The sequence below is a fragment of the Microcaecilia unicolor genome, chromosome 9 (genome assembly GCF_901765095.1).
Source record: "Microcaecilia unicolor chromosome 9, aMicUni1.1, whole genome shotgun sequence".
In the NCBI taxonomy this organism is placed as follows: Eukaryota; Metazoa; Chordata; class Amphibia; order Gymnophiona; family Siphonopidae; genus Microcaecilia; species Microcaecilia unicolor.
Window position 1 is genome coordinate 4,739,969 of NC_044039.1, and position 12,874 is coordinate 4,752,842.

General features: G+C 44.5%; 1 protein-coding gene across 1 annotated transcript in view; it reads left to right on the forward strand.

Moving 5' to 3' along the window:
• The window catches only part of NDUFA9 (NADH:ubiquinone oxidoreductase subunit A9), a 39,781-nt gene that overhangs the window by 12,780 nt on the left and 14,127 nt on the right, over window positions 1–12,874 (forward strand). The window contains exons 3-8 of the mRNA XM_030214580.1: window positions 1,232–1,329; window positions 5,110–5,201; window positions 6,153–6,294; window positions 7,959–8,061; window positions 10,671–10,738; window positions 10,823–10,899. Of these exons, the coding sequence (XP_030070440.1) occupies window positions 1,232–1,329; window positions 5,110–5,201; window positions 6,153–6,294; window positions 7,959–8,061; window positions 10,671–10,738; window positions 10,823–10,899 (580 nt within the window). The remainder of the gene's footprint in view (window positions 1–1,231; window positions 1,330–5,109; window positions 5,202–6,152; window positions 6,295–7,958; window positions 8,062–10,670; window positions 10,739–10,822; window positions 10,900–12,874) is intronic.

The window sequence follows — 12,874 nt, forward strand, 5'->3', positions numbered from 1 at the left end:
GAGTAACATTGGCTACCCTCCAGTCTGCACGATTGCTCGCTTGATCCAAATGTAAATTGGAAACAACTATGTGTACATGCTAAATTTTCCAACTCACTTCTTTTCTCTCCCCTCCATGGGCACCATCTCTTCCCTTCCTTCCTGCCATCCATTTCTTTCCTCCTCTCCTTTCTATGGGCACCATCTCCCTTTTTTCATTCTTCCATCCCCATTTCCAGTACCAGTCCATCCCTCTAACACCCCCCCCCCCCCGTATCTTTCTCCCATTGCTGCCTCATCCCCACATCTCTCTCTTTTCCTTTTTTTCCTGTCGCTGCATCTTCCCCTGCATCTCTTTCTTTTTCTCCCATTACCTCCCTGCATCTCTTTCCCTCTTTCTCTCCCCCCCCCCCCCCAATGGTCCACATATCTCCATTTTTTTTCTCTCAGCACCTCTTCTTACCTCTCCTGGCACTCCGGCAGCCCCTTCTCCCTTCTGCTCATGGCCCTCGGCCTTGACTACTGTAGGGAAAGCGTGCTGCATCTCACCCAGCCCCAATCCTCCCTCTGTAACAGCAGCCCTAGTTCTTAGTTTCTCCTTACTGCTTATCTATGTAAATTCTGAGGAGCTGGACTGGATGCCAAGAGATATGTCTCAGCTCAGTTTTCAGTTCTCTATATCCACCTGCTGGTTGATGGACACAACAATCCCACAGGTTGTGTGGGAAAGACTTATGGAAAGAAACTGTCAGGTGAGACCTAATTTCTCCTTTTGTACAGAGCATACATAGGCATTCCTGGGGACAAAGAATGATTGGCAAGGGATCGGCACTTGTACTGTATAAAAATTTCTACTTGCATATTCGTGTGCTTACATTTGCCTCATAGCAGCTTTAACTTTGTGCGGGAGCTTTTTCCTAGGCAATTTTATAAACGTCCATAGACACATTTTGCTTTTGTGAAATGGGTGTGGAAGAGTGGCCTAATGGTTAGTGCAGCGGGTTGCGGACCTGGGGAACTGGGTTTGATTCCCACTGCTGACAGAAGCAGTGGGTTGAGGTCCCAGGGAAACAGGTTCAGTTCCCTCTGCAGCTCCTTGTGACCCTGGGCAAGTGACTTTACTTTCCATTGCCCCAGGTACAACAGTAGTACAATGTACTACTTAGATTTCCTGCTTTTATAACATTTAGAAATTGGATAAATAGTCAGTATTTTGCAATTGTTTTTTTTTTTTTTTGTTATGGTAATCCAGGCCGGATCGGATCACAGGTAGTTATACCTTACCGTTGTGATCAGTATGACATCATGTATCTTCGACCTATGGGTGACCTCGGACAACTTATATTCCTGGTAAGTCTCCCTTTTCATTTCCTGCCAGATTAAATCATGATCATTCTGATGGGCACATACCTAAGAAGATTGCAGACCTGATGGTCAGCAATGGATTGAGATCCTGGGGAACCAGGTTCAATTCCCTCTGCAGCTCCATGTTACCCTGGGCAAGTCACTTAACCCTCCATTTCCCCAGGTAGAACAGAGTAGTACAATATACTACCTGGACTGTGAGTTCAGTAAGGACAGACCTAGTACCTGTAAAATGAAACTGTAAACTGCTTAGGTCTAAGCGGTATATAAATACTCAAATGAATGAATGATTCATGGAAGAGGGCTTTTGATTTATTAAGACCTGGGCAGCATTTTGTGGAAGGAGGAGCCTGTTCCCAAAGAATAAACTCCACGTTAACTGTGGTGGATCATGTGTTCTGGCACTAACGGTTAAAATGGAGCTAGATCTTACCATGTGTTAGGGTAAGGTATCTTCAAATGATAGTGGAAAAACAGTGCAGTTAGAATATACCAGAATAGAGGTTGTGGGGCTGAAGTACTACTACTACTACTATTTAGCATTTCTATAGCGCTACAGGGCGTACACAGCGCTGCACAAACATAGAAGAAAGACAGTCCCTGCTCAAAGAGCTTACAATCTAATAGACAAGAAATAAAGTAAGCAAATCAAATCAATTAATGTGTACAGGAAGCAGGAGAGGAGGGTAGGTGGAGGCGAGTGGTTACGAGTCAAAAGCAATGTTAAAGAGGTGGGCTTTCAGTCTAGATTTAAAGGTGGCCAAGGATGGGGCAAGACGTAGGGGCTCAGGAAGTTTATTCCAGGCGTAGGGTGCAGCGAGACAGAAGGCGCGAAGTCTGGAGTTGGCAGTAGTGGAGAAGGGAACAGATAAGAAGGATTTATCCATGGAGCGGAGTGCACGGGAAGGGGTGTAGGGAAGGACGAGTGTGGAGAGATACTGGGGAGCAGCAGAGTGAGTACATTTATAGGTTAGTAGAAGAAGTTTGAACAGGATGCGAAGTAGTCCTGGTGCGTTTTAAACAGAAAACAAACAGATAAATGCTTTCAGATTATTCCAGTCAATTCTATGTGTAAATAAATAATACTTTCAAACTGTATGTGAATTCCGGAAGTCTAAAAAAAATAAGACGGGAGATTTCGAATGTGTGGTACTAAAGATATTGACATAGTAGGCATCTCAGAGGTCCTGCTGGAAGAAGAGTGAGAAGCCGTGATACCAGGATACAAACTATATCAAAATAAGGTGGATTAAATTGGTGGAGAGGTGGTACTATTTGTTAAGGATGGCATAGACTCACACACAGTAAAAGACCTGCAGGAAACAAAATGCTACATGGGATGGGGAAGAGTGTAATGATGGGAGTATATTACCGTTCACCTAGACAGGGTTTGGACGGTTTCCTAAAGGACAAGTCCATAGACCGCTACTAAATGGACTTGGGAAAAATCCACAATTTCGGGAATAACTTGTATAAAATGTTTGTATGTTTGGGTAGCTTGCCAGGTGCCCTTGACCTGGATTGGCCGCTGTCGGGGACAGGATGCTGGGCTTGATGGGCCTTTGGTCTTTTCCCAGTATGGCATTACTTATGTACTTATAAGAGTCAAACAGTGAAATGTTAACAGGAATTAGCCACCAAAAAATTAAAACAGTGTGCTACAAAAAGAAAAAAAAAAATCCACTCTTCATGTCCTTATCGATCAGGACTGAAAAACCACAGTCAGTTGCAGCCACTTTGATTGAGGAAGACAGCATAGGTAGGAGCAGGTCAGGATCACTCCTGCCCTGAGTCTTCACTAGACCACCAGGGCAATATTTATTTATTTGGATTTTGCTCACAATATGAGACGCTGCTGCTTTACGGGCTGTCCAAAGACTTCAAGTTAATGGCATGTGGTGGCTTATAGATTACTAGCCGTTGAGCCCGTTAAAACGGGCTGGTGGGTCGCCACTGTCCGCTCCCCCCCACCCGCCGCCGGTACCCCTCCACCCCGAGTTCGCCGCCCCGTCTCATCGCTATTCAACTTACATCTCCGCAGCAGGCAGATCAGCTGAGCTGCCATTGGCCTTTGATCTCTGCCTGTGTCCCGCCCTCGTGTGATGTAACGTCGGTGAGGGCGGGACACAGGCAGGGAAGGAAGGCCAACGGTAGCTCAGCTGATCTGCCTGCTGCGGAGATGTAAGTTGAATAGCGATGAGAGGGGGCGGGTGGAGGGGTGGCGGCAGCGGCGACTCCGGGTGGGGGTGGGGCACCAGTGGCGGCGACCTCAGGTGGAGGGGTGGCGGCGGTGGCGACTCGAGGTGGGGGGGGTTACCGGTGGCGGCGACCTCGGGGGGGGGGGCAGCGCAGTTTCCCTCTCTGTCCCGCCCCCGTCATCACGTATTGACGCGGGGGCGGGACAGAGAGGGAAGTCTACTGTGCATTTGCGAGTGAGTACGGTCACTCGCCATTTATATGTTTGACTAGCCGTTGAGCCCGTAAAAACGGGCTAGTAAAGGAAGGGGGGGATTGAAAGCCCCCCCCCCGGATAGGTCACCGCCGCCCCTCCCCCCCCGGAGTCAGCGCCGTCCCCCCCCCCCCCCACCCGGAGTCCCCTCCGCCACCCGAGCCGGGTACCTGGCTTCACTATTCAAACCGCCGGAACGCAGCACACAGCTCATCTGAGCTGCCGTCGGCCTTCCTTCTTCTCTGCGTGTGTTCCGCCCTCGTGTGACGTAACGTCGGCAAGGGCGGGACACAGGCAGGTAAGGAAGGTCAATGGCAGCTCAGATGAGCTGTGTGCTGCATTCCGGCGGTTTGAATAGTGAAGCCAGGTACCCGGGCCGGGTGGAGGGTGGGTGGCGGCGGCAACTCCGGGTGGGTGGAGGAAGCGGTAGCGGAAACCCTGGGGGGGGGGGGAGTGATGGCGACGGCAGTTCCCTCACTCGCAGGTGTGCAGGTTCCCTCTCTGTCACACCCCCGTCATCACGTATTGACGCGGGGGCGGGACAGAGAGGGAAGTCTCTACTGCGCATTTGCGAGTGAGTACGGTCACTCGCCGTTTATATGTTTGATGGTTCCTGAAGATGCAAATGACAAAATGGGGCTCTATGGAACCAGAGATATTGTCTGCTCCAGATACGTTTGTTCTTTCATAGCATTCCAAACTCACAGTTGATTGTGGTTTTTCAGCCCTGGTTGATTCCATTAATTATTTTTGCAGCACATTGTTTAATTTTTTGGTGGTGTTTTAGATGCTTGATTTTTTCAAATTATGTGGCACTAGAAATTCACACATTCATATAATCAATTTGGGACACTTAAGGGCCCTTTTACTAAGGTGCGCTAAATGCTGTCAGTCCATAGCTATAAAATGTGCTTTTTTCGTTATTACAGCTCTGTAGACCACTCTTTATGAGTTGGCTCTTTTACCGATATCTCCCTACTTCAATCATTGCTGTATTTGTGGGTTTCTCTCACTATTTCAGTAGTGTCTAAAATGTGATTGTTTGTGCTGTGTTTTTTATGGAATGATACTTTTGCATTTTGGCTAATTTCTAACTCGCAACATTTCTGTTTTTGACTGATTTTAATTTGTTTCTGAAAGGCTCCCATGCAGCTTCCAAAGGCTGTTTCATTTTTGTTGTTAAAGCAAAGCCTGCCTAGAAAGTCACATTTCTGGCTTAAAAGGGAGATGCTGCAGGAGCTAAGACTTCTTGTCTCCACACCTTTTTCAACCATGGCTGTGCTTGTGTTGTGTCCCTGTCTTTGTATCGGTTACAGGAGTGGGACCCCCGAAACAAAGATAGTATCCGAAGAGCCTTGGAGCACTCCAGTGTTGTGATCAATCTAGTTGGAAGGGAATGGGAAACAAGGTAATAATGAGTTTATTTTATGTAATATACTTTTTGCACCTTACTGGCTTCATGACGACAGGTGAATCCAACCTTCCCAAATAAGAGGTAGAACTAATAATGAAATATTTTAAAGTCAATAAAAGGGCTAGAGTAGGTTTGCTAGTCTATCGAGACTCCCACTCCTACCTTATGCCATTCCGTGTTCTGTAACAGTGCAACTCTGGTTTGCTTTCATGGAACCTATTTTTACCTTACATATGTATTAGTTTAAAGCAGTGGGTTCTCAACCTTTCTTCTGTAGTGACACACCTGATAAACAATCTTTATGTGTGAGACACATTGAACACTAAAATTCCTACCTGAACAAAAACAAATTTTGTATTGTTTCTCAAAGAAGTTTAATCTTCACTTGCTTTATCATTGAGAAATCTAGGACTGATGTGTTGCTTACAGTTTTAGATATGGGGTTGAATGATAGCCAAATTCACACAAAACTTAATGTCAGCATCGAACTTTTATCCATTCTAGAATCGATACAGAGCTTATCATACAAAACAAATATATTTTCACATTCTGGCTTCGACTCCGTATCGGCAACACAGAATCAATCCCCGTCTACTGCCAGATACTGTGAAGTTAGACAAAACCCTTCAGATGTAGCTGCGTCATTTCCACTTGAGGCTGGTGGCAGCAATCATCATTGGGAGTAGAGGGGGACCAGTAATGGGGGTTTCAGGTACCTGACTCTGGAATTTCCCCAGCCTTCAGGCACAGATGGTTGTTCAGGAAAGCACAGGCTTGGTGTATGTGCCAGAGTTTTGATGGAACACATCAGTGAACCCAAAATTCTGGTTGAAAGCCCCTCAACACTAAGAAACAAGCACATTAAAAGAGAGCTTAAAAGCAGCCAGTGCATTAGAGGGTGCTCTTTTTGAAAATACCTTTTTTTTTTTCTTATTTTTATTCAAGGAATTTCAGTTTTGAGGATATTTATGTGAATATTCCTAAAGACATTGCCCAGTTGTCCCGGGAAGCTGGAGTCGGTACGTTGATCCACATGTCTCATCTGAATGCAGATATGAAGAGTCCCTCCAAGTACCTTCGGAATAAGGTGCGAGATGCGCATTGGAGGGGGGGGGTTATAGTGATAAAATACTGATGCTTCCTGACCATAGATTACAAACATCAAAGATGCTGTGCTCCCAATGGTCAAAGGTCAAATAAAAGCTCCAATCCTGCGAAGGGCAGCAGAGGACTGGCATACAGATTCCTCTCCCCTGAGCAAGGAGACTGATGTTTGCATTCAGCTTTCGTCCTCTGCTGTTGTGCCCACTGTCCTCTCCTTTCTGTCACAGCAGAAGTTTGTTTTAAAATTCCTGCTTCCTTTTCTCAGGCCTGGTGCAGTCTGACTGAGGTGTTTCCTTGGGTTTTCTATCTGTGTTTGCTGCACTTGTGCCCTCTGTTGAGATTTGTATGTGCTTGTGTACACGTTTTTCCAAGTTTAAAGATGGGAGGTAGATTATCAGTTTTTCTCGTAGCAGACTCCTGAAATCTGTTAGGAGCTGAGAACACTTCCTATTAGTCAATACAATATTTGTTTCTGACACATACAAGTAATAATAATAGATTACCAGTGTACCGAACACATCAATGCTATGCCTCTATCACTTTTTTAATTACCTCTCTGTCTAGAGCAGCAGCCTTACGTCTAGGCTACAGAGAAGATGAATCTGAGGCTCAGCCTTCAAAGGTGCTTTTTCCTGGAATTTTTGAAAAGCCGTGTTTCATATTTCAAATTAATTTGATATGCCACTCATCAATTAAGTTGCCTAAGCAGTTTCCATACTCTGCTGGGGGGGGGGGGGGGGGGGGGGGGGAGGGTAGGGGGGTGTTGGGACAGAAATGACATGTGGGATGTGTTTATGCTGGTTCCTGGTATATGTGTGGTGAAGGAACTTGGTAAAGGGTTTGTCGTTGTTGCAGTTCTTTACAAGTTGTCCAGAGATGAGAGAGGTCCACACATTTTTGCTCATCTGGTTAATGTTAGGTTAGTGAGGTTTTTTTTTTTAAATGTGTTTATTCTAAGTTTCTCCTTACTGCTTCTCTACGTAAATACTGAGGAACTGGACTGGATGCCAAGAGAGATATGTCTTAGCTCAGTTTTCAGTTCTCTATCTCCACCTGCTGGTTAATGGACTTAACTATCCCATAGGTTCTGGAATAGTGGTAAGGACTAATGGAAAGAAAATGATCAGGTAAGACCTAATTTCTCCTTTTTGGAGAGGGGGGTTCTGAATGAAGCTTTGGGGAGGCCTGTTTCCTTTCAGAATTTTCAGTTCTGCTACTTTGCCACTTAGCTTGATTGTGTGGACCATTTTTTTTTAGCTTCAAAGAAGAATTTTGAGACTATAGTCTTTGAGAAGGAATATTTGAAAAAGTATTCTCTCTTGTTTATTTGTAACTATTATCCTAGCACTTTCTTCTCCAGAACACAGACACATCAAGAGTTGGGAAGCTCACATGGTTCCTTAAGATGTGAACTCATGCTGGAGGTTGTTGACAGGATTTTCCTTTTTTTTTTTTTTTTTTTTTTACTGTTTGGTATGTCTTTCATGGTGGACGTAGCCAACTTGAAAATGTGATTATATCAACTCAGTGTTGCATCACTAATCTAACACATTTGGGTTCCAGCAGTTGTATTTCTCTCTAGGTCTAGCTCAGTTCATTAATCTGTGTAATTTAAATGGATGTTTGATGTGCTGATATATTTCACAGGCTGTTGGAGAGAGGGTAGTAAGGGAGGAGTTTCCTGATGCCATCATTATGAAGCCCTCCGAGATGTTTGGAAGAGAAGACAGATTCTTCAATCATTTTGCAAGTATGAGTTTATTGGATGATAATTCAGCTGAACACACCTCTTAGGATAGTGGACAGACAGTAATCTGGCAGTTTCCTCCTGATTATTTGGCCCCTCCTGGGTCTATGGTGCCATGAGCCATTATTCATAGCTACGCAGTGTTTTATCACTCCCCCCTCCCCTTCATTAGCTAAGCCATTGCAGTAAGGGTCCCTAGCCAAGATGCTCAGAGGGCAGGTTCCTTTGAAACTTGGAATGATGCACCGAGTCTACTCATTTTGAGATTATCTTCCCGCCACTGGAGCTATGAATGGCTAGCGCTGCAGCATGCTTAGCCGTCCTGGGAATTAAATTTTTCTGCATACGCTGCTGTTGAGCTACTGGGCCAATAAAGTTATGGTAAACAATGATGAGTGCTTTTAAGACTAGGGATATGAATTTTTTTGGATGTTTGTAGTGACTTGCAATAGTATATTTCACAACTTAATAGTTTGTGATATGTGACCATCTCTGGGAAAAGGTGACTAAATTCACCAGAAACAAAAAATGAGGTTTTAATAAATTCTCTTAGAGCAAACAATTTGTGATACAGTAGTCATCTCCAACCTTTTATGTATGTGTGTTGGGGGGGGGGGGGGGAATAAAAAAGATACAGAAATTCAAACATGAGTAACTTTTGCAGACTGCTTATGGACCCATGACATGAAAAATTGGCCATTCTCAACATTTTGGATCTGCTACTTTTTGTCACCTTTTCCCAGACATTGTCACATATATCCTTTAGTGCAGGATGGTTGTCACGAAACACCTAGCACCCCCCCCCCCCCCCCCCCCCCCACAGCCACCTAGAAGGTCTGTCTCCAGCACTTCTCAGGCCTGCCTGCACCTGGGCACATGGTCCATACTAGCCAACCCTCCACCCCACGTGCTAGGTTCCACTTGCCTCTGGGTGAGTCTTCCACCCACAGGTTATTTCCTGGTGATTTCTAGGATACTGAGGCCACACTCCCAGGAGTCCCACAGTTCCTAGAAAGCATTCGCAGACCCAAAACACAGACCACCAGGATTCTTAGTCCAAGACATTAGAGCTAATAAACTAATGGGTTTATTATCACAATAATAGAACAGTGGACGATATAAAACAGGTGGAAAGACAACATTCAATAACAGGTAACTGAATAAGGATCAATATTAAAACTAAACACTTTTTCACAACCTGGGTAGCACATGGGGAGTTTCAGAAAAATAACTGCTCACAGTTCTTGAACAGGGCCTCAGGATAGAGATGTTTACTCTCTGTACTCCGTATCTGAGACTGGGGAAAATCCAGTATCTCCTGGCTGGATTTGAACTCCATGGCCAATCAGAGCGCAGAGCACCAACTTAGAAAGCATCTGTTCAGTGGCACTGCAGATTGCCTTCCTATAGGGCTTAAACTGAAAAGAAAACGATCTTTTCTGCAACAGCTTTAAAACAGAAAACCATCACCACCTGCTGGCCAAACAAGAGAAATACACTGCATGGAAACAATAATACAATTCACATACTTGAAAACCCCATGTTTCACCACAATGGTATTCACACGTGGTCCTCCAGATCAGTTGAACAGTGACAGCACTTAGGGCCAGCTTTGGGTGTTGATGGTCTTGACCTGTTGGAATAAACCTGAATTGACCAATTTGAGAGGCTGATGTGGTCATCTCCAGTGTAAGGGAAGAGGTGGGACACTTTTGGATTGAGCACCTTGACTTTTCCCATAAATATCTCATGATAGAAGTACTGTGTCAAGCTGAGTGTGGTGAAGACATGTCTGTGACAGTCACAGTTTTTTATTCACTTCACCGTGTGCTATTTATTCAGATCCTGTATACCACACATTGTCCAAGTATCTTGCAGTGGCTGGAGAGGGGTTTCCCTAGTGCATCCAAGCCCAATTTTCCCCAAGAAATGTGAGGAAACTAAATCTGGATCTTTCAGTGTTCCTTTTTTTTTTTAATAGTTTGAACTTCTGTGTGAAGTCCTAACCATAGGTGTCTGTAAAAAAAAAAAATGCATTGTGTGTACTATGTGATTTCATCTTGGTATTAGTGCATGCCTGCAGTAGTGGTGACCACATTGCTCATCAGACACCATGCTTCCAGCATGTGTTCATTTTCTTTGCAGCTGCGTCTTACAGAGCTGCAGCAACACCTTCCATAGTGATGCTAGACCTGCCTAGGCCATGATGTATCAGTTGCATTTGTGAGTCAGAAAACCCAGCAATTATTGGCAGGAGATTCTTAGCTACAGCCTTTAGGTGTGATGTCAGCTGGGACCTGAGGAAATGGATGTTTATTCAGAAGGATATTGATCTTGGTCCGTCCACTGGAAGTTTTGCACGTGGCTAATCTGGGTGGAAGGAGGAAACCCGGGGTAGCTGTCAATGAATGCTTATCATTCTGAAGTTCCAGTGTTAAGTCAGACGATGGGGTGAGTGTAATGGTTACTTCATGTTGACAGAGTAAAGAATGTGAAAACATGAATCACTAGCTTAAAATGTGATGGTGAGTTTTGTGTGTTGACCGTTATTCTTTGCCACTGGATGTGTTTACATGTTGTGTACTTTAATTTTGACTCTTTTGTTTCCCTAGACATGCGTTGGTTTGGGGGTGTGCCACTCATTTCCCTGGGAAAGAAAACGGTGAAACAACCTATTTATGTAGGTATCAGTACAGAAAGAGAGCTGATACATCTAATCTAGCTTACAGCATGGAGAGCTCATAAGAACTTTGTGTCGTTCTAGGTAGTTGACGTTGCTAAGGCTATTATAAATGCTATCGGTGACCCTGACTCAAAAGGAAAGACCTATGTTTTGGCTGGGTAAGCTCTCATTATTTGTTTAAAAAATTTATAAACCTCACAATTTTAGGTGGCTGACATAAAGTCGTACATAATAAAATAGAACAAACTTTACTTAAAAGCCAAACAAATTGTATTATGGAGGTGATCTTACACAGATCCAATGGAAGGGACATCGAAAGAACAGCACCCTCCACATAAAAGATTGAAAATCCATATTCATTCATCCTGATTTAATGAAAAGACGGGATATCAAGCATCAACTTTTCTGCAGATATTAAGGCTCATAATGGCCTGTAATATTTTAGGGTTCCTTTTACAAAGCTGCGCTACCAATTAGCATGCGCTGAATGCGAAGAAGCCCATGGGAATTGAAGGGGCTTCTTCGCATTCAGCGCACCGCTAATCAGCACCGATTTGTAAAAGGAACCCTTAAAGAATTAGCACTTGCTAAAGGTCCACTGTCATTCAAGGCTTTCTGGATTAGAGTTAAAATCTTCACTCCACTCTCCAGAGTATAGGTAGCCAATGGTTCTTTCAAAATTAGGGATATGTGAATAAACCGGGACACATTTGCTAAAAGATGAGCCGCAGCATTTTGGGCTACTTGCTGAGCAAGTAATTTTCAAGCTGGCAATCCTAGGTACAATGAATTAACAATAATCCTATAGTGGGGTAATTAAACATTGCACAACTGTTCTAAAATTTGAATGTGATAGCATTACTGTTGTTCCACTCTTGTACTGCTTTTGCCATATACCCAGTCTCTCTCTTGTGCGCAAACTCAGTGCAGAACCTTGCTGCAGGAGGCAAGTATCGCTGACCAGTCAGAGGCAAGATCATGCAGGCATTACTTTGCCAGTACTTCTGAGCTGGGTATTACTAGCAGGTGCAAATCGTAGAAGATTTTATTGTAATATAACACTTCAGACGTGAACTTGTCCTAGGAAGGGAACTGACTATGTGATCTGGAATATTATCCACAGAACAACACAGAGAAGGCCTGAACCATAGAACACGATCCAAAACACAAAAAAGTACCAAGAGCCTTCAAGAACGGGATTTATTTATTTTATTTTTTGTTACATTTGTACCTCGCGCTATCCCACTCATGGCAGGCTCAATGCGGCTTACATGGGGCAATGGAGGGTTGAGTGACTTGCCCAGAGTCACAAGGAGCTGCCTGTGCCGGGAATCGAACTCGGTTCCTCAGTTCCCCAGGACCAAAGTCCACCACCCTAACCACTAGGCCACTCCTCCACTCCATGTCCAAGTCTTTTTATTTCACAATGTAGATCAATCTTGTACATCAAAGACTCAATCTTGTACATCAGTGACCCGACACGAGCCGTGTTTCGGCGCACAACACCTGCATCCAGTCATTTGATTTCAAAAACTCCAGTGTAAACTTGCCCAGCATTCAGGTTGAAGGCAAGCAATAAGAACCTTGTCCCAACACTGTTCATAATCTGCTTGTGTACTTGTGAGGCTACGCCACCCTGGGATATTCTGAACAGTGTTGGGACAAGGTTCTTGCCTTCAGCTTGGATGTTGGGCAAGTTCACATAGGACTTTTTGAAATAAAACAACCCCTGACGCAGGTGCTGTGCTCCAAAACACAGCCCGTGACGGGTCATTGATCTACAAGAAACATAGAAACATGACGGCAGATAAAGGCCATATGACCCATCCAGTCTGCCCATCCTCTGTAACCCCTAATTCTTCCTGTTCCTAAGCGATCCCACATGCTTATCCCATGCCTTTTTAAATTCTGGAACAGTCCTGACCTCCACAACCTCCACCGGGAGGCCATTCCACGCCTCCACCACCCTTTCTGTGAAATAGTACTTCCTTAGATTACTTCTAAGCCTATTCCCTCTTTGTCATATGCCCCCTTATTCCAGAGCGCTCCTTCATTTGAAAAAGGCTCTCTTCCTGTACATAAATACCCTTGAGATATTTAAACGTCTCTACCATGTCTCCTCTCTCCCTCCTC